General features: G+C 45.8%; 6 protein-coding genes across 6 annotated transcripts; 4 read left to right on the forward strand and 2 right to left on the reverse strand.

Moving 5' to 3' along the window:
* Positions 1–155: 155 nt before the first annotated feature.
* Positions 156–1,490, reverse strand: P153DRAFT_370238 (uncharacterized protein). Its single transcript, XM_033668996.1, has one exon. The coding sequence runs from the start codon at positions 1,189–1,191 to the stop codon at positions 346–348; it is 846 nt and encodes a 281-aa protein (XP_033519991.1). The 5' UTR covers positions 1,192–1,490; the 3' UTR covers positions 156–345.
* Positions 1,491–2,854: 1,364 nt separating this feature from the next.
* Positions 2,855–4,944, reverse strand: P153DRAFT_425959 (uncharacterized protein). Its single transcript, XM_033672577.1, has 3 exons — positions 4,892–4,944; positions 4,299–4,816; positions 2,855–4,253 (listed from the first exon to the last, which is right to left on the reverse strand). Exons 2-3 carry the CDS (start codon positions 4,609–4,611, stop codon positions 3,313–3,315), a joined length of 1,254 nt encoding a protein of 417 aa, XP_033519992.1. The 5' UTR covers positions 4,612–4,816; positions 4,892–4,944; the 3' UTR covers positions 2,855–3,312.
* On the forward strand, positions 4,905–5,884 carry P153DRAFT_400400 (uncharacterized protein; the record flags this gene model as incomplete). The annotated part of the gene is made up of 2 exons (XM_033671817.1): positions 4,905–5,245; positions 5,294–5,884. The coding sequence occupies exons 1-2, from the start codon at positions 5,045–5,047 to the stop codon at positions 5,882–5,884; spliced, it is 792 nt and encodes a 263-aa protein (XP_033519993.1). The 5' UTR covers positions 4,905–5,044.
* Positions 5,885–6,803: 919 nt separating this feature from the next.
* P153DRAFT_389750 (glycoside hydrolase family 55 protein) lies at positions 6,804–12,821 on the forward strand (the record flags this gene model as incomplete). The annotated part of the gene is made up of 9 exons (XM_033670865.1): positions 6,804–6,983; positions 7,037–7,197; positions 7,274–7,743; positions 7,821–8,111; positions 8,160–8,697; positions 8,753–9,250; positions 9,321–9,359; positions 9,413–12,684; positions 12,751–12,821. The coding sequence occupies 9 exons, from the start codon at positions 6,804–6,806 to the stop codon at positions 12,819–12,821; spliced, it is 5,520 nt and encodes a 1,839-aa protein (XP_033519994.1).
* Positions 12,822–14,876: 2,055 nt separating this feature from the next.
* Positions 14,877–16,167, forward strand: P153DRAFT_325096 (Metallo-hydrolase/oxidoreductase). The gene is made up of 3 exons (XM_033665261.1): positions 14,877–15,320; positions 15,373–15,780; positions 15,836–16,167. The coding sequence occupies exons 1-3, from the start codon at positions 14,951–14,953 to the stop codon at positions 16,135–16,137; spliced, it is 1,080 nt and encodes a 359-aa protein (XP_033519995.1). The 5' UTR covers positions 14,877–14,950; the 3' UTR covers positions 16,138–16,167.
* Positions 16,168–16,945: 778 nt separating this feature from the next.
* On the forward strand, positions 16,946–18,469 carry P153DRAFT_300137 (glycoside hydrolase family 28 protein; the record flags this gene model as incomplete). Its single annotated transcript, XM_033664314.1, has 4 exons — positions 16,946–17,329; positions 17,378–17,463; positions 17,520–17,775; positions 17,831–18,469. 4 exons carry the CDS (start codon positions 16,946–16,948, stop codon positions 18,467–18,469), a joined length of 1,365 nt encoding a protein of 454 aa, XP_033519996.1.
* Between the last annotated feature and the right edge of the window lie 2,629 nt (positions 18,470–21,098).

The raw sequence follows: 21,098 nt of genomic DNA on the forward strand, positions 1-21,098 counted from the left end.
GGCATGTAAGGTTCATTCAAACACTGATCGCACTTTACGACGTGTTTCTATGCCATCGTTGCCGCAACATTGTTTATTAGCACGATTAATGCGCAGTCGTCCATTACTCTTTTGGATTTGCCGTGGCCAGGGGTGAAAAACGTCAAGTCCTTTCCATTTTGACCAAACACCAGCACTAACGTTAAGATCTACCCCCACGATAACTTCGCTCATCTATGGGCAGTAAAGTCTCGTCTGCGTGAGAAGGGGTAAACTTTAATAAGATGACTAAATTTTCTTTACTATTACCGCGCTACTTTTGTAGCTCAAGTACATGCGATTTTCATATATCAACCCCTCTAAATTCTATGTCGACGGATCATCTAACTTCTGCATAGCGCCGAGTGCTGTTTTCGCAGCTTCCCCAACAACCCCCAATTCTCCCTCTAACTCTTTTAGACGATGTTCCCAGTCCGACCAGCGCTCTAAGGTCATGATTCGATCCAAGGGTGCCTTCCGGAGATCTCGCGAAGGGTCATGAGGTCCAATCATCGTGAACGGCTTCAGGCCGTAACTCTCTTCGCGCTTTTCCGCGCCCTGTCGAAAAATTTGACCACATATCACGAGCCAATTCGCAGCAGCCGGAATTTCGAAATCAAATACTGCGTTGCTGCTCTCTAGAGCATCTGCAACTACTTCGTAACCCCAGTCAATCGGAATCTTTCCAATGCCTGCTTGTACAATTCGCGCCTCGATCTCTGCTTTTCGTACGTGTCTCTCTCTTGATATGTCGTACTCTGGGCCATTCCCTTCCCGGGCCTTCGTTCTCCAGCCACCATTCATATACCCATCAGACCACATGTGGCCGAAATTTCCAAGACCTTCCCAAACGTCATGGTTGCCTGCGAAATCGGGCTTGGGGAGTGCTTCGATAGCTTGTAATAGTAATATCAATGGGTCGATGTGTTTCGATGGCAGTTCTACGAGTGAATCCTCAAGGAAGCCCCATAGACGATGAAGGTTGTCTGTAGGGTCGTCTTCTCTCGTAACTGGGTAAGTGATGGCTTGAGCGGCTTCGGTTACAGTTGTCTTTTGGCGCAGGTAGTCTTTCATCGCCTGCGCTTCGTCTGGATGACATCCATCTTCGATGTCGCCGTCGGGAGCAAGTCGGTAAGAGAACCAATCATCGTAAGAAAATGAGTCGTCTGACATGAGATTGATGGGAGAGCGATAGAAACGAAACAAGAGCTCTGCTTCTCAAGCTGTCATGGATATAGTTGTTCAATGCAGGAGAATGGATGAGGTTCTTTATGCTTTCAATTCATCTCTATCGGATAAATATCTCTTCCTAGCCACGCCACGTCAAGACATCACAACTACCTGACGTCACAAGGTAGAAACCCTTAAGGCTCCTAGGACACGTGTTTCTCACGCAAGGAACGAAAGAGTTGTTGCTCAATAATTGGACCTGGTGGGTCCATGGAATCCCAACGTCGAGCAAGCCCTACAAGGCATCTACCGCTTTAAACGCCCTAGCGTATACTGTCAGCTTTGCACTACTGATAAAACGGTAATAGCCAGCTCTAAACTTCATATCGAAGATTTTGCTCGATCCTGTTGCCTAGCGTAGCCGACACCACCTGTGTCACGTGAGATTTCGAGCACGACCAGAGCGACTTGCTAGTTCTACTCTGCGGGGTTGATCTGCTATGCTAAATACAAGAGCTAGCTTTTACTACAAAATTTGGAGTAACAAATGCTAACTATAACGTTTTTTTCAGCTCCGAAGAGTAAGGAAGATCTTCGACATTGTAGAGATCTTCTCCTCCCAACGAGACAGCACGCTTTTCGACTTGAATGGATGGCTTTTGTACGGCATCAAAATCTACTTTCTTCACACTTGAAAACTGTGCACTACCATTTGGTTGTCTGATTAGTACGCGTCTTCGAAGGCAGCGATGCATGAGGACTGCCTTAGTGCATTCAAGGATGCACAGCTATCTTCTTGCACATGTCTTTGTCTGAAAATTTACCAGATAGATTTCCAGTATCCTGTTCACCATTAGATAGTGCTACACGACAGAAATCCTCTAAAAAGAGCTGTTCTGTGCGTTGTGAGCCAAGAGTAGTAAACATTTAGGTGCCAGTCGTTAGCAAAATCCCATGTTCTGTGATATTAAATAGCTCTTTCCTGACTAATGTTGATATTGATCTTGCTGTCGACATGAACGACTCTATTTTCAATTGGAAATTGATAATAACTCAGGGTTGCCGGACACGGATGGGCATGTAAGCTTGGTTCTTTTCGAGTCAAAATTTCTGAGGGTATGTGGGTATCATGGTTCCGGTGTGCGGAGTTGATATCTGCATTGAATAGTAGATGAAAGGGAAAAGTGGGAGATTGTCAGCGTCAAGAGCGAAAAGCTGAGTGAAGAGCGAAGCAACGGCTTACTTGTATTGCCATGTGTCTCGTTGATTTGGAGCAAGTTGATGCAGCGTTCAGCGGCAAGAAAATCTCCTCGGAAGTGTAGGTCGCCTTCCCGCACACCACATCACATTTGTGACCGTTGACCTATTGGGGTGATTACGGTAGTGGTAATCTGCATGGTTCTGATACTCTGCAGGAGATGCATCACGTTGATCGGTGTAGTTGAGAGAGCTCGATCCTATAGTATAGTTGGATGCTCATGGCTATAGCGAGGAAGACAAGGCTAGATTTTGAGATCGGTAGCTTCTGATAGTAGCATCAAAGTAGTTGATTCGATTAACACTTGAGTACAAATGCTTGCAAATCGGTAACGAGCATTGAAGTTCAAGGAAGCTTCCAAGAGATCTTTCGAGACCGTCGCTCATGGTGACTTGGAATGAATGGTACCTTGTAGATATACCTGTGCCTCTATACGCCCTCGGTGTTGCTGAGTATTACTAGAGTTTGCTGTAAGTATGACGAACATTGCTGAAATGCAAGGATCAAAGCACGCACACAGCTGGGCCATTGCAAGTCTTCGAAGTACTAATACACTTACAAACATAACAAGTTCCACATACGAACGAGGTATAATATTGTGGTGTCGTGTCCTGTGATAATAATAGGAAGTACATTACTAGTCGTTGAAAACGAATGATATGAATACGGAGTTATACGCCGTTCTGGTGTTCAGCTGACTACCCTCCAACTGCGACTTTGCCCTGATTGCCTTCGAGATCGTTCCAGCAAATCAGGTGGTGAAGTTTCGCGACATATCCAGCTTTTCTTTTCTGCTAATTGCCTTATCAGAGGCATGTCCGCCGACTACACTGCTCGCCTTAGTTAACATTGTTCTGCTCATTCGCTTACGGTGGACAATGCAGGATGTTCTCTTTCGTAGATACTGGGACCGCATCTCTGACACGCTGCAACCAGGTCTCACTCGCGCCGAAAGCTGAATCCATCAAGTAATCATGATCGGCATTCTGCACCGTCTGGCTCTTGAACTCATAAGATTTTCGAGACCGTTGTTGTGGCGGCTGTGACGATAGACTCGGAGCGGTAGTGGTAGAGGTTTTGGCCATCGTCCAGCAGTCATCGAACCACTGCTTCCCCTTCTCACCAACCATATTGTCCACCTCAGCATGGAAAACGTTGACGGTCCACACTGCGCTGTGACTACTTAAGCGATCGTCTTCGTTGATAATTCTTGAGAACAGGGGTACTGCAGCGTCAATATCGGACCAAGGGATGTTTGGCGAGCACCATGGAATGGAGCGTGGCTTTTTCAGACATAGTTGTGTATCTCCAGATACGCCATCCATGGACTCAGCGAAGACGAAAGTGATGATTTGTTTCCGCAATTCGTCAATCACGCTCGGGTTGTTCAAGTCAAGAGCATAACCATCACCGTTTGAGCTTACGGAAGACGCGCGATTGCATGTGTTGTTTGGTGTGAAGGACACAGAATCTGGCAGAACGTTCGAAAGAGGCAACGAGCCCTTAATGCTGTGCATTAAGCTGCCACTCATCCCAGCTAACGGCGTGACATTTCGGTTGATGAACTTCGCGAGTGACGCGAACTTGCCGATCATCGGCGCTGGTAACATTTGAGCTGCTTGTAGATGCGCAACCTTTGAATGTGCGGGGTGAACCCAAGGAGCGAAGTAGCAAACGTATGGATGTTGGGGATGTAGAAGGTGTGGGTACGCTAGTAAGGTATTGAGAATGTAGATGGTACCCCAACTATGACTTGCCAATGAGACGTGTGATACGTTCAGATGAATCAGGAGCTGAGGAACCATTTCTAAGACAATCAGCGAAACTTCAGAGACGTAGAGTGGCTACTTACCGAGCCAAGTTTCTATCCGCTTATCAAGCTCAACAGGATCGCTGCCGCCTATTCCTGGTCTGTCCGGATGGATGATTCTTACATTGTGGGCTTTGGCTAATTGATCGAGATGGGAATAGGATAGTCGTGTTCCCATTAGCCCACCACAGAATAGGACAACTGCGTTGCTGGTCGAGTCGCCATAGTCAGCATAAGACACGTTGTATGGCTTGCTTCGCCCGGTATCAGGGTTTGGTAGTAGGGCAAAACGTCTGTGAAATCGCCGGTTGCAGAGAAACTCGAGTACGCCCGTGGCTGTGTGTGATGACGTCATAAGAAAATCTGCAGGTGGTAAAGAACGGGTATTGCGAGTGTATACAACAGTTGGGTAAGAGTAGAAAAGTTAAGATGGGTATGTGGAAGAAGTGTAGGCTGCGATGTTAGGTGCGTATGTTTGTTGGGACCTAGCGGGTTTGCTACAAGATATGGATTTGCTAACAGCTGTCAGCTTACTGCGCCTTTCGTTCGAGATCATCTTGCTGGTCACGGGGTGTCAGCCCACAATGCACAGTCTGGAGCTGCTTATCCGCTTACTTGCGCCAAGGGAATCTTACCCATCGAAAGTTCTCAAAATTTCTCTGGTTGTCCTGTTACTGATATGACTTTATCAAACTTGAGCTCGCGATAATTATTTCTTGACAATTTTATTTGTTTATAAATTATCTATCTCACCACCGCTATAAGTTCCAATTAAGAGAACACTTTAGATGTCTCTAGGCATGTCTACGCGAAAGCCAACCTTTCTGCCGGCCTATCGTCGCGGTATAGCTCTCCACGAGAGCTTTTGGCGTAGCCAAAAACTTCCAGACACCTTTCCTCCACGAAATGCTAGTTCAGCAACCAACTCAGTTCGAATTGTTGTTTGGGGTACCCATCCACAGGCAAGATCGGACCATGTTGTAAACATGGCAAGTAACTTCGCTATAATCCTCAATATATGCTAATATAATTGCCAGATTAACTATGCTGATGTGAATATAAGCTCAACAGAATTGGGAATGTTCTCTTATCCTGTAGAATTTCTATGCGAGGGCAATGTTTACGCTCTTGACATCACCGAGTTGCCCCAGCCAGAAGCTCAGCCGCAAGCTTTGCTGTCGATGTTCCAGCAGTTCGCATTCATCCTGGTATATACCGTCACGTCCTTCTCGTCCTTCAAAGATGCTCAGAATCAGTTCGGCAAGCTTCTGGCAACCATGGAAGTAGGGATCGACAACCATCCATTCCCAATCATGATTTTGGGGCTAACGACAGAACTCGGTACGAGCTCTGATCTACCTACGCAGCAGGCATCAAGACCAGTTCGCCAAGTCCCAACATATGAGGGCAGATCCTTCGCAGAAACCAGAGGATGCCTATTTGCAGAATCCTCCGCACAGGTTTTCTCTGATATAATTGGTGTGTTTGCGGCTATTGTGGAGAGAATCAACCATGCCTCCTCGAATCGGGCGCCAGGATTTACACCAGCCGCAGCTGAGGAGTTAGCAAGGAAACAGTGGATAGTTGCGGTAGACTCCGTTCCAAAGGATAGCAGGAAACACTTCTAATGAGTGGCATTGCGGGGTTTGCTTGTGGTTTTTGTCAAGCGGATGAAGGTGTGTTGGTCGCTGTTGGATTATATTCGTGGTTCGCCATACAGCATAATGCGAATCCAGAAGGCAATATTTGCACTTAAATCACAAATGTGTCAATAAATGATTACGATTTTATGCTTAATCTCGAGGCAAGGATGCTCCACATTGGCTTCTTGAGCGTTCAAGATGACAGGCAATTATCTGTAAATAGGATATAGGACAAGTAAGCTGACATGATATAAGCGTATGAGTTTGGAAAGCTCCTGAGCCCGTTTGCATTGTTTCAAAAAATGCAAGGAAAAGAAGATCAGGTGTTCTGTGACTTAATTGCACAAACTCAGCGTTAGCCCAACATAGACGTTTATTCTTGGAAAAGATCTCAGCTTCAATGCAATGGCAAACGCTATAATACATAGCTTTGGCTTGCCAAATTACAACAAAGATCTGCGTTAGTTTGAGGCTTAATAAGGCGTCCACGCATAACGCTGACTTGAGACCTGACAAATGTCAGCTAAGTAAGCCGTTAGACCTGTACCGTTCCTATAAAACAACTGTTCGACACCAATAGTAGAAACATTTCAAATATATGTTGCTCGTTCTTGTTACGTCTTACGATATAGATAACGCTTTGGTTTTCTACTATGCCTCGTCCAATTATTACTTGGCTGGTTTTAGGATGGCTTGCAATCGTTTCGTCACTAGCAGACAGAATCGACCCCACAGATCTACAAAGACCTTCTTACCATGAATCAACTGACTCTGCATCTCTATTGGATGTCGGTCCCGTCAAGAGGGCTGATACTTATTGGCTGGCCGAACTAGCTGGCAAAGGCAAGGCAAGTTGTTCGAGTGAAATCACCCATACAAGACCTTAGCTTACTTATGATTGTAGATGCCTCTTGCACCAGGCGGCGACAGCTACAAGTTTTTTCGCAACGTCAAAGACTATGGTGCCAAAGGTGATGGGACCACGGATGACACCGAGGCTATCAATCGAGCCGCTTCTGAAGGTAACCGGTGTGGCCAAGGATGTGCTGGGACCTCGACGTTAGGGGCTTTGGTCTATTTTCCGGTATGGTTCTTGTGTCCGCTTATAACCCCAACCTCTCTCTGACTTAAGAATAGCCGGGCACCTACCTGGTATCAGAACCCATCATCCAGTACTACTACACACAATTCGTGGGAAATCCCAATGATAGACCGGTCATGAAAGCAGATCGTGAGTTCAGAGGAATCGCTATCTTCGACACTGATCCATATATTCCTGGTGCAAACGGAGCTCAATGGTAAGCAATAGCCGCCCTTAATCGGACTGTACCTCTTCAATTCGATACGAAACCCATTTTGACAATGTGCGACTAGGTATATCAACCAGAATCAGTTCTTCCGTCAAATTCGCAATTTCGTCTTGGACATGCGCGACATGAAGCCTATGAACTACGACGAGAACGGACAGGGACACGTCCCAGTTGGCATTCACTGGCAGGTTGCTCAGGCCACATCGTTGCAAAATATCAAGATTCAGATGCGTGACGATGGCGAGGATAGTGCCAAGACTGCTATCGGTATCTTCACTGAGAATGGATCTGGCGGCTTTATCTCGGACCTTGAATTCGCTGGAGGCTATATCGGCTACCAAGCTGGCTCTCAACAATTTACCATACGCAATCTCAATTTCACCAAGGTCACCAGCGCAATCCAGGTGACGTGGACTTGGGGCATGACATGGCAACAGATCACAGTGGACAACTGCACCATAGGCTTCAATATCACTGGGAAGACTCCAGACAGTTCTGGAAACGGCCAAGGCGTTGGATCGCTGGCCATCATAGGTGAGATTACTTGCTCATATTCTTCGTCTCCGTTCTTCCTGACTTTGATGCAATAATGACTGACGACATTGATACAGACTCCAGTTTCACCAACACGGACTACAGCATCGGGATGCAACCTTTAAATGGAGCTGACCCACCCGAACTTGTTCTAGATAATGTCTTCTTCTCCAAAACAAGCAAATCAGTGGGCGTGATAGGAAAAGATGGCGAGATTTATCTCAAGGGCCCTGGTTCTGAAGATGATGTAACGATCAAGTCCTGGGCATTAGGCACCCGCTATGCCTCTCGAGACGGCAAGCACGAGGTCACCCACGGTCTTGTCAGCCCTGCACCAGACAAGCCTTCCAATCTCACCGATACGAGAGGTAAGTATTACACCCGTAGCCGGCCCAGCTATAAGAATGCCAAAACAGCCGATTGGATTGTTCTCACGGATCAAGGCGTTGCCAATGACGGAACCGGAGACCAGACTGATGCGATCAACAAGGCTCTGAGTGGCGGGCGCATGGTCTACTTTCCCGCTGGTATCTACCAAGTCAAGGGAACGGTCAATATCCCCACCAAATCTGTAGTGGTCGGCTCCGGTTGGTCGCAGATCAGAGGTACGGGAGACTTCTTCAGCGACGCGAATAACCCCAAGCCCATGGTCCAGGTCGGCAAGCCAGGTGATAAAGGCACAGTCGAGATTTCGGATATGCTCTTCACGGTGAAGGGCCCGACGGCTGGAGCTGTACTCATGGAGTGGAACATCAAAGAGTCATCCCAAGGATCTGCGGCAATGTGGGATTCACACTTCAGGATTGGCGGAGCAGGTGGCTCAGATTTGTCTTTGACGGACTGTCCTCAGGCTGGTGGCTTTCAGGAGAAGTGTATGGCTGCATCGATGCTGCTTCATGTCACCGAACAGGCAAGTGGATATTTTGAGAACGTTTGGGCTTGGACTGCTGATCAGTGAGTTTCTTCCCCCTTTGTTCTATCCTGACTTGAGTTGCTAAGCCAGCTTCAGTGATATTGATGCACCACTCGGAAGTGCCCTGACCTCGACATCTGCCTCTCTGAACATCTTCAGTGGCCGAGGGATGCTTATAGAGTCTAAGGGTCCGACGTGGCTGTATGGCACCGCCTCTGAGCACAACGTTTTGTACCAGTACGAGCTGTCTGGAGCCGAGAACATCTACATGGGACACCTACAAACAGAAACCCCGTATTTTCAACCAGCTCCCAATGCCTTACAGCCGTTCCCTATAGGCAAGTTCCCGGCAGACCCAAATTTCAAGGACTGTGTCAATGAGACATGCAAAGAGTCATGGGGCTTGCGAATCATAGACTCCAGGAACGTCTTCATCTACAGCGCTGGCATGTACAGCTTTTTCAACAATTACGGACAAGGTTGCATCGATTCAGAAGATTGCCAGGAGCGATTGTTCAGAATCGAGAGATCAAAGCATGTGTGGATCTTCAACATCTTCACAAAGGGTACTAAAGAGGTTGTCAGCAGTTTCGGGTATGTTCTTGTCTGTTCCTTTGGGATTGTCGTCTTGTGTCTACCCTCAACTAACGTGATCGCGAAACAGTGAGATTCCATCAGTGCCGTTCAACTTTACTGCTAAATCGTAAGTTTTTTTCCAATCCTAAACTTGAGAAGCAGGCTCTCACATCCATTCAGTGGATTCACAAGCGAAATCGGCGTTTATTTGCCGTATGCAGGTAGCGGATCCGCGACAAATACAACCGTGGTCTTTGTCGATCCGTCCATCTGGACCAATCCAAAGCCCGATGTTCATTGCGCACCGCCTTGTATCATGGTCCTTCCCCCAAGCACGTTGAGTTCCGCAGTTACTGTCACATTTCCCCCTCTCACGACTACTCTTCAAGTTGGATGGACGACTACGGTGGATGGATCATCCAAATTCACGACTACCATCGAGACTACCACTATCACGATTCCGGCCATCACAACTTCGGTGATCAGCTACTGGAACTATAACGTGACTTCCAGCTCGAGTACTTCCTCGAACGATTCATTTATTATTTTCCCTGTGACAAGCATCCACCCGCCACCGTTTACGATCACCGAAACGTACCCACCGAACATTAAGTTGCCACCTGCAACGAGAACGATCTTCCCACCCCCATGGCCATATTCAACGGCATCAGTGTCAGATCCAACTACTACTCCGACAACCCTGCCGCCAGGGTTTACATTTCCTCCAGACCCAACCCTCCCCATAATCACGACCCAGCCCAGACACCCGGTCTTTCCCGTCACCACATGGGTACCAGGCCCGACGGTAACTATTATCAATGGCAAGTCTGAGCCTGTAGTCCCTTGCTGGAGCTGGTTCATATTCTTTTGCCCACCAGACATAGGTGGCTGGGTGCTCAGCGGATGGGATATCGGCATATACCCCCCCGCACCACCTCCACCACCAGGTCCGCCGCCAGGACCCAATCCGCCACCGGCCATCTCATTTCAACCGATACCATGGCCAGAGATCACGATTGGTCCCGATCACATCCCCACTTACCTTCCTCATGATCCTGACGACGAACCATGCGAGACGGAAGAAGCAGAGCTGTGCACAACAACCGTGTCCATCGGTACTGCACGGCGCCGGAATAACAAGAGGAATTCACAGCAGTTCGGAACATCCACTAAGATCGTTATGATTGATGGAAAAGTTGTTAAAAGACAGCAGGACGCAACAAGGACTACGACGGTCGCATCGTGTCTTACCGTCACGGGATGTCATGTCCGAGGCACAGACCTCACGACGACGACTGTCGAACCTACAGCAACACCGGCTCCGTATATCGTTTACCCCGCGAGCCCTATCTTTGTGGGGAACCTGAGGACCGCGCTTTTGGCTTTGCCTGGCGGATTTTACGAGAGTGTCTCACCGACGCTGGGCACTATGTTCTTCTTCATGAATGGCATCACGGCTCCTGACGTAGAAAGACTGCAAGCACAGTCGGCGCAGCTGGGTATCCAGGATATATACATGCCGCACGGTATGTTGACGCGTGGCGAGGCATCGTTTCTCAATCCTGTTATTGAAGCAGTGTCAGTCCCAGAGGACGAGACTTCCATATGGCACGCCAACATGACTGAGAAATTCGGAATTGATACAGCAGCTGATATCATAGCCCTTCGCAAACGTGCGGAAGCCAGTGATAGTAACACGAAACCCGAGATGGCCGCCTTGTCGTGGGGCCCAGAGTCGGCCAGCCCCAACCAGGACGGGAACTTCTACTTTGACGATTCCCTAGGCGAAGGCACGTTCCTCTACAGCGTCGACTGGGGCGCGTCATTGTCGCACACTGAGCTGTCAGGTTTGAAGCCCTCTGCCATTCTCGTAGAACCTTATCCACCGACGGTTGTAGGCGACAATCCTTCCGGCGGGACAAAGCCAGGGTTCCATGGAACATGCATGCTAGCCAAAATGGCCGGTAAATCGCTTGGTTCGGCACGCAAAGCTACAGTGTCTTTTACAGCGATCAACTACGAAAAGTCCGTATACGAGCACTTCATCGACGCTCTCCTGAAAGTGCACGACGATATTGCGAAGAATTCTCGCGGGAAGAAATCCGTCGTGAACATGTCGCTTTCCTTCCAGGTCTTTCAGCAGGGCGTTGAAATTGGAGCACCATTTTCGTCGACTGTTAGCGCGGCGTTTGTGGACAAGATGGCGTTCATCATCAGATCTCTGATCGCTATGGGTGTTGTGGTGACCACTGGGTCCGGCAATCGAGGAAACTCCCCAATTGATGGATACCCGGCGAAGTTCAAGGATCCTACGGACCGCAACCACATCCCGGATCTCATTGTTGTTGGTTCTACGACGTACTACGGCCAACGTGGTCCTCAGTCGCAGGACGCCGACTATATCGATATCTGGGCTCCCGGTCAACACGTGACGTGTACCGATCCTGAATTGGGCGTGGATTCGTACCGTAGCGCTGCAAAGGGCACGTCGATTTCCTCGGCGGTCGTGGCAGGATTGGCAGCGTACCTTCGTGGTCTTAATCCAGCCTTGACTGATGCACATGAGGTAGCTAGCCTCATCAAGCAGCTCGGCTGGGGCCGTCCAAAATATTTGGGACCAAACGACCCAGGTGTCTATCCCAAAATGGTCTGGAATGGTCAGACCAACGGGCGTCCATCTCCTTGCATTGGTGCGAGCAGCAACAAGAAACGGCAGGATGACAGCGGCGAGGCTGAAAGTTGTATCCTCCCCGGCAATGGTGGCTCCTCGCGCAAGCCCCTGACGTTTTCATCGGGCGCTCCCTCCCCAACATGCACCGGAAATAATTGCGGTAGTTACTGTACGGGCTTCTTCTGCTCGGCACCATGCTCGACTTCCTGCGGTCCGCCACCAGACAATCCAACACAAACGCGGAACCCAGATTTTCTAGACCCAGCAAACCCAGACAGTTGCCAAAACACCAACAATCCTAACTTCGGCAATTGTGAAGGGCAAGCATTGATCCCGCCCTGCCAAACCACGACCATTAGCGGAACAGTAGGCTGCTACACATCCACCTCCAGCAGCTCAACGCCGCCGCCGACACCAGATCCAACTCCCCCTCCGGCACCAGCACCACCGCCAAATCCCACGACACCCTTGGAGATGAAGTCTGTTGTGTGTAACAACGAGGCAAATTTCCCCGGCCACGCAGACATCAATCCAGTGTTCCAAAGTAGCTTCGCGGACCGGTATTGCGAAGTTGACACGGGCGACAGCAACATCGATACCATGGGTCCTGGGGACCCGCCGCTTGGAGTCACAAGGTCAGATACATTCAACATCAACTACTTTTACCAGATTCAGTGGCTCGATGGGTGTCAAACAACAGTCGCGAGGCAGGATGTCCATGATCCGCTTGGTGATGGATCGCATGGTTGCCCTGATATTCTAAATGATGCCTTCTCGAATTGTAAGCTTGCCCTGGATAATATCTAACTCTTCTTGACAAAGCCCAGTATACTAATACTCCACATAGGTAACAATGGTGGCGTCGGTGGATACATTGATGTTGGATGTTTGAGATACGAATTTGATGGAGGATTTTGAGGTTCGTGGTACATGTTGTAGTGAGGCACAGTCTGGCAAGGCGTTAAATAGAGGAAATATGGATTTTATATGGGGTGACTATTCTAGCAGTATGATATCGAGTTTCAAACGAGACGGAGTAATACTCACCAACAAGTTTAGATTAACCTGATCTGGAGCAACCATGTAAGCCTTGTCAAGCGATTTCCAAACTAGCTGGTTCTGCATACCGGTTGTTGATGACACTGGCTCATCTTATTCATTCACAGGTTTTCGTTGGCTTTTTCTGGCTTTTTGATGTTCGGTTGATCAACATCCCGTTTTGCTAGAGGGTTGTGAATTTTCATGTCCACCTCATCCGCGTCGTTCATTCTGTTTGTGCCGCTTATCACGTTCGCGTCGTGCACGATATTCCGTGAATGAGTTTGCTGCGAAGTCATCGTGGGCTGATAATGCAAGTACTCTACGGTACGAACATACGAATAGACTAACGATAGTTTTGCAGTTCATCGACCGTATTCAAGCCTCCTGGGAAGTTGTAGAAAGGGGTGTTCGAACTTCCGGCATTCTCGGCTCCAAAGATATATGACCATGACTCTTTCACAAAACCAACTATAATAATAACCAGGCCAGCGTTGCTTGCGTACCCGAGTGATATGGTTGTCAATTGATCAGGTTCGCGATGATCAGTCCAATCCGAAGCGGCATTTGGGAGAACGTTGGTAAGAATGAAATCCTGAGCTGCATCAGCAAGCTGTACGATGGCATCGATGAGTATATCAAGCAACTCGATAGCTGCGGCAAGTAAGATAGAACTCTCAGCACACTCAAAGTGCAGTCTTATTGGTAGTTCACGGGATATCGACGTTCAGATGTCGCAGTAATAAAGATTTTAAATTTGTATGACGGCGCAACAGTCCTCCCAGCACTCTCAACCGTGATGGTCCGATGCTGCGCGATAGTAATGAACCACACTCACTTGGACCAGATTGTCCACTCCTTGAAGATTGTCCTACAGCCGACTGTCTCGACGGGGGCGCTGAGGTGTACCGTGCCTTAACCTAGGCCTGAACGTCTGCGCCTCTCATCTTGACAAGTGACCCGAGGTGCACACGCATGAAGTTCATGTCATACAAGATCCAGCCATTGTTTCGATCTACGGCATCGTGTTGGTACAGCTCGGAACCACGTGTGTAAAGGCGCCTCCGTCCTCGCCAGTGTCGCAAAGCAAGAGTATAGCTCATATGGTTTGGAGGAGGCTTGCATTCGATCGATTGGGACGCGGTGCTGTCGACGACGCTTTGGGTGGCGGGTCGTGCCGACGGAGTTCTTTATGCGTTCGCAATGCGATTTTCGGAGCGGATTTGCATAGCGGTTTAGCAGTAACTTATGGAGATACTCGAGATATAGCATACTCAGCCCACCAATTGTGTGTGGTCGCTTGTTTGGGAAGATTGCAGCTGCCTATGCCACGCGCATATCGTCTCTTAAGGACATTATCGCTATGGTATACTATCGCGGCCTCTACCTGGACCGCGCCAAAGCTGAGGAGGAGCTGCGGCGATACGACCATCGTATCGGCATCATTGTCATTGACAGCCGTCGCCGATTAGCTTGCAGACGTGCTGACGGGTTACAGCGTATGCGTTCGCGGGCTGCGCATCGGGCCGGCCTTTCATTCGCACTACATGGTCCCCGTATCGGCGCTGTAAGTGTCGGCACCACGGAGGTGTTGGTGGACGCAAACGAAGCGCGTCTTGTGCCGCATGTCGTTCAGCGTGACTGCACAGCGTGCTGTGGCGAAGAGTACGGGTTCTAGGTATTATGTTTAAGACGCCGTGACATGTCAGGACCTCAGAAGTTTTAGTCCATGAAACACAGCAAAACCTAGGTTGCGATGTATCTCGTCTCTCCACATCGTAGATACTGCGATCGGTCAGAAACGATCTGCGAACTTGTGATTGACGCTAGTGAGCTTATGTGCAGGTACGCTAGCCCGTCTTGTTAGTAGCTTGTAACACAACCGAGTCGTTCCCGCGTCCCAGTCTTCGTGTGGGAAGTGCCTACATTTCTTACCTCCGAGTCACGATTAATAGGCCAAGCAGTCGATCTAGGTACTTGCATCGTGCTATAATTTAGGTGTATCATCAATGGAGTACTCGATACATCAAAGTCCGGTGGACACATCGGCCTCCGCTTCTGTAGAGCAAGTCGCAGCCGCTGCAAAGCTACCATCAACATGCTTCAGCTCTCGGCGACTAAACGCGACGACATTTCTCATTGTGGAAGACGACAAGTGGCGCGAGAGCCCTTTCATATATGCCAAAGTCTATGACTCTGTCATTGTTCTGCTTGATACGGGATGCGGAGGGGCGTCGAAGGATCCAGACGTTCAGTTGAAATCACTTCGCGCATTCATTGAGACATATCCAGTCTCGGACAATGAAGACGAGCCGATCAACCCCACGGCAGAGAAAGACTATATTGTGATTTGTACCCACTGTCATTATGATCATATCGGTAAGAATTTCGGTCGCCATTTCTGAAGGTGTGAGTCTAAAGCCATGAGTAGGTGGCATCGAACAGTTCAAAGACGACCCGAAGTCTGCAATCTGGGCCAGTGCATATGACCGAGATTTCATCGATGACGAGACTATGCTACCGACTCATTCTCTATGTCGATTCGTCGGCATGCAGACCCCTCGATACAAAGTTACACACTGGGCAGCCGACGGAGAGCACGTCAGGTATGGTAACAACGGTTTAGACTTGGGATTAGTCGTTTACCAGACTCCGGGTCACACTCCAGATGAGCTCGCGGTATGGGACCCGGTGGAACGGGTTCTGTTCGTTGGCGATACGGCATATGAATGGGGCCCAATCTTGTTTCCTTTTGAGGGTAGCATCCCGCTGTATAAGGAGAAGCTAAACAAGTTACGAAGCCTTGTCCGAGATCTGAATGCAGGCCACAGAGGGAGTGGTAAGTTATAGCTCGACATCCGATTATTTGCACATACTAATAGCTTTGATCTCAGATGTCTTAATCAATTCGTCTTTGAAACTGCTACCGATAAACCCTAACAAGATCAAGCGAGTGAGCCTAGCAAGCGGCCATACAACCAGCGATGCCGACGCAGAATTCTTTTTGGACGAGGTCTATGAGTTCCTGTGTAAAATCGAGCAAGGGGAGGTTGAATCAAGACCCTGGAGAAAGTTTCGTGGCGAGGAAGAGGTGTTGTATGAGAGGGAAGACGGCAAGATCTCGTTTGCCAGCTCTAGAAACAAGTTTGTCGAATTCACGCACAAGCCAGAAACAGGCTGCTGTCTAATGTCATAGGTTTAGAATAGAATTGACACATCTACAAGCATGCAAAGAGCCTTTGCAAATCTCTTCAACTTTGAAACACCTAGTGACCACATACCAATAAATGAACATCGTTTTCGCTATGTGATAGGTTCAACATCCATGCTTTATATCAATTCGTTACATTGTATTTCAATATTGAAACCTACAGATCTTGGTTCGTGTATTTTTCATATGATGTCACCAGCCGCCTGCTGCTTTTCGAAATTTTGTCGCAGAGCAACCCAGCAGCCAGACTCTAGCGGCGAGTCCAGCGTCCGTTGCCTTGCATACATATTTTGCCCTGCCGAGACTCATATCTACTTGAAAATGCTCTCGGATTGATTGAGACCCTAGTAGTGTGGAAATTGTGCTCGCCCGGCTGATTTGAGGGAAAATGAGCTTTCTCCCGCCCACGAATCACGAGGCGACTAACGATAGGTGCCGTATCCTAACTTGCAAGGGTTACACAGAACGACCAAGCTACCCCAAGCTTCGTCCGAGCATGCTTGGACAGCCAAGAGACCCTTGGAAGACTTGAGGTTAGAGCGCGGGGTCCCCGCAAATGGGGTGGAGATGAGTGACGGCGCTAATAAGATTGAACAGTGCACATAAGACTTGGCATGCCGGAGAAACTATCGAGCATGGTTGCGACCAGTTTTCACGGGATAATGTAGGATAATGCCAGATCTGCATTGGCAAGGGAACGATTACATCTGTATAAATATGTCTTGCCCTGTGTACACCAAGTATCCACTTACTGGTTGTTTGCGCTTCCTACGCGGAACCTGAAATTACAACAATGAAGTCCTTTTCTATACTTCTTGCGGTCGCAGCTTCCGTTTCTGCACTTTCTGTTGACTACAATGCAAACCCAGCAGGCTCCTCTATAAACCTTCCGCGATCTGATACATCTGCTTTCCGATTTCCTCTCTTGACTCGAGGAAACCACAAGAAGAAAAAGGATAATTGGGGTAACGCTGTTGAGAAGGATCGCAAGAAGATCACCATTCGTGCCTCAAAGCACGACCGGGACGATATCAGCGATGACTTCCTTTGGGCTATCAAGAAAGCGAACCATGGTGGCCTTGTGCATCTGGAAAAGGGCAAAAAATATATCATCGGAAAGAAGTTGGATTTGACGTTCTTGAAGGACGTGTACGTCAAGATTGACGGTGAATTGAAGGTTTGTCTCGACTGACAAACGTTGTTTTATCAAGGCTTACACACTTAGTTCACCGACGACATCGACTACTGGCAGAAAAACAACTTCTATTACGACTTCCAGAAGAGCATCACGTTCTGGGTCTGGGGTGGAAAGTCAGGCTTCCGAGAGTTCTTGTGAATTGGAAATGTGTGCTGACCAATATATATAGAGACGTGAAAATCTTCGGCTCTGGCGTGATCAACGGTAACGGACAGGCCTGGTGGGACGGCTTCTCTGGTGCAGAGATCCTCGACCCAAACAACAAGTTCTATCGCCCGATATTGTTCCTCACAGATAACGCGACCAATATCGAGATCGCTGGACTTCATCTCAAAGACTCTCCATGCTGGACTACCTTTCTGGTGCGCACAAAGAACGTTGTGTTTGACGACATCTACATTGACGCTGTCTCAACCAACATATCGGTAAATCCAGATCTTCCGATTGCGTGAGTATTCTCATATTGACATTCCAATACAGTCTTTGCCCAAGAATACCGACGGTTTCGACTCACTCAACGTCGACGGCTTGACCGTTACCAACACCCGTGTCAATGTTGGCGACGATTGTTTCAGCCCAAAGCCCAACACTACGAACATATTCGTCAAGAATCTCTGGTGCAACGGCACGCACGGCGTTTCTATGGGTTCTATTGGCCAGTATCCTGGTGTCAAAGACTATATCAGCAACGCCTGGCTGGAAAACATCACTTTGCTCAATGGCCAGAACGGCGCCCGCCTCAAAGCCTGGGCTGGCCCCAATGTCGGCTATGGATACATTGACAACATTACGTACAAAGACATCCACATTGAGAACACAGACGCACCCGTCGTACTGGACCAGTGTTACTTCAACATCAACGAGACTACGTGCGCTTCGAACCCAAGTAAGGTCAACATTACCAACGTCAACTTCCTCAACATCTATGGGACGAGCAGCGGGAAAAATGGCAAGGTCGTTGCAGATCTCACATGCAGTCCGGGAGCGACTTGTAATGGGATTCATCTCGAAGGAATCAATATCACGAGCCCGGCTGGAGGTCCACCTCAGATTGTCTGCGAGAACATCCAAGGAGATATCGGCGTTGCGTGCATTCCTGCAAGCGAAGCAGACGATTAAAATACAGCTCTTTATAACTATTTACCAATTCAAAGAGTTGAAACACGCTAGATGTATAAGCGCTGTCACTAACAGCATTTGTAAAATTGAATCGAGACTTACTCTCATTGGATGTGATTATGAAATTTCCAGAGATCGTTGAATTGATTACGTTCTCTTGCAACGAAGACATGCCGAAAAAAACATGAACCAAGTTGTTGAGAAGATCTACTATACCGCTGAGATTGTGAGTGCGAACATTGTTGGCAATCCTATTAACGTAAACCTCTTGTGCCTTCCAGTTATCGCTTCTCAATGCGCAAAGTGATCAAGACAATTTTCAATCTACTCTTTCGGCATTTTATCAAGAAGGCTACTTAGATATTTGTTGGTCTATCTTTGCTTGTAAACTAGGTATCGCTGTCGGACCGCTCTTCCTCGTCTACAAACTACGCCAGAGAAAGCTCTCTAAGACTACCTATAAACAGTCCAAAGCCTACTTTCTAATCATGTTCGGTTCTACCAAAGAGCGTACCGGCCTTTAGAACGGAATCTTTGTCGTTTAGAAAATTTATCCTAATCTAGTTATTGTATTTGTTAAGGTTTTTACCGCGATTAGATTTGCCTTCTTAGTAGTACTTTTCTATTTTCTAGACGATAGTATTGTTGTTAGGATTAACTAGCGTATTTATTAAGGTATTACGTGCTTATTTATTATCCTTTATTATATCTCTAGATATCTAATCTACTAGAGATAGATAGTTAAGCTTCTGCTATATAAGAGTATTAATATCTTTAATAAGACTTATAATAGTTATAAGCCTTTATTACTATATAGATATTAGACTAGTTATGTTTAGTGCTAACTTAGGCACTTATATTTATAAGGTACTAGAGTCTATAATCTTTAACTATACTAGCCTAAGCTAGTAGACTAGAAGGTATCTATTAGATTTTTATTTTATATATAGACGTATTTATAGGTATACTTACTTAGAGTATAGTAAAGTATTACCTTTTTAAGTATTTTAAATAAGACGTGTATTTTAATTTAGTATAGTAGTACCTTTTTCTATTTCTATTAAATTAACCTTAGTAAAATTAAGACCTCTACTTACTTTAGAAGTTTAGATACTTATACCTATAGTAATTTAGGTTATATCTTTTACTTAGTTAAGAGTAGAATTTTCTAAGCTCTTTATAGTATAAGTACTATAATAGTAACTTCTAGAAGTAAATATAGAAGTAAATATAGTTTCTAGTTTATAGGCTTTATTAGTAACTATACTATAATATACTAGTGTACTAGAGTATTATATACTATATATAAAAATAAAATAAGCTTTTACCTATTATATATAAGTAAATAGGTATTATTATAATAGGCTAGGCCTAGTAAAATCTTAGTAAGTAAAGCCTTAAAGCTTAGTAGGCCTAACTACTAATACCTATACTACTACCTATACTTTAAAAACTCTAAGTATACTACTAAAAGAACTATAAGTAAAGAAAAACTAGTACTATAGATTTTTAGTAAATTTATTTAATTTATACTAGTAACTACTCTATATATATTAGAATTAGGGATTTTAGTTTAAAATCCTTATAGAATAGGTATATATATAATCTATATTACTAGTGTAAAATTTAAAAGTTAAGATATAAAAGTCTACTTTTAATAAAGTAAAATTTAAAAGTTAAGATATAAAAGTCTACTTTTAACCTAGTAAAATTTAAAAGTTAAAATATAAAAGTCTACCTCTAACCTATATATATTAGGATTAGGGATTTTAGTTTAAAATTCTTATAGAATAGGTATATATATAATATATATTACTAGTGTAAAATTTAAAAGTTAAGATACAAAAGTCTACTTTTAACTAGGTAAAATTTAAAAGTTAAGATACAAAAGTCTACTTCTAACCTAGTAAAATTTAAAAGTTAAGATATAAAAGTCTACCTCTAACTTAGTAAAATTTAAAAGGTAATATACTAAAGTCTACTTCTAATAAAGTAAAATTTAAAAGTTAAGATATAAAAGTCTACTTTTAACCTAGTAAAGTTTAAAAGTTAAGATATAAAAGTATACTCTTAGCCTAGCAAAATACATAAGTTAAAAGGTAGAAGTTAGAATATAATAGTCTACTTTTAACCTAGTAAGATTTAAGAGTTAAGATATAAAAGTAAACTAAAGAAAGTAAAATAACTTTAACTTATAATAATACTAGAAATACCTTTCTTTATACTAGAATATTTAAAACGTAAGTTTAAATATAATAATAATAATAAAGGTAGAGTAATAATTTAATATAACTTTACCTTACTAACCTAGTCTTAACTTATTAAACTCTAAAGTAAAGGTATTAGCTAATAAAACTATACCTATATTAAGTACCTTTCTTATTCTACCTTACTATATAATCCTCTTCTCTCTTTCTTATACCTTATACCTATTTCTAACCTACCTTCTCTATTTATTAGGCCCTACTAAGCTTCTAGAGTAGATAGTGCTGTAAGAGAAGTTATATATACTAGTATAGTAGTATATATTCTCTAGAAGCTATAGAACTAGTCTATAGTAATTTATCTATTTCTACTAATCTACTACTATATATTCTAAATACGTTACTTATTATATTAAGATCTTATA

Source organism: Dothidotthia symphoricarpi (genome assembly GCF_010015815.1).
Source record: "Dothidotthia symphoricarpi CBS 119687 unplaced genomic scaffold P153scaffold_20, whole genome shotgun sequence".
Taxonomy (NCBI): Eukaryota; Fungi; Ascomycota; class Dothideomycetes; order Pleosporales; family Dothidotthiaceae; genus Dothidotthia; species Dothidotthia symphoricarpi.

Coding starts and splice junctions, on each gene's coding strand:
- P153DRAFT_370238 (XM_033668996.1), bottom strand. CDS start 1,191: ATGTCAGACGACTCATTTTCTTACGATGATTGGTTCTCTTACCGACTT.
- P153DRAFT_425959 (XM_033672577.1), bottom strand. CDS start 4,611: ATGACGTCATCACACACAGCCACGGGCGTACTCGAGTTTCTCTGCAAC. Junction 4,254..4,298: donor GCGGATAGAAACTTGGCTCG/GTAAGTAGCCAC, acceptor TGATTGTCTTAG/AAATGGTTCCTCAGCTCCTG.
- P153DRAFT_325096 (XM_033665261.1), top strand. CDS start 14,951: ATGGAGTACTCGATACATCAAAGTCCGGTGGACACATCGGCCTCCGCT. Junction 15,321..15,372: donor CTGTCATTATGATCATATCG/GTAAGAATTTCG, acceptor AGCCATGAGTAG/GTGGCATCGAACAGTTCAAA. Junction 15,781..15,835: donor TGCAGGCCACAGAGGGAGTG/GTAAGTTATAGC, acceptor CTTTGATCTCAG/ATGTCTTAATCAATTCGTCT.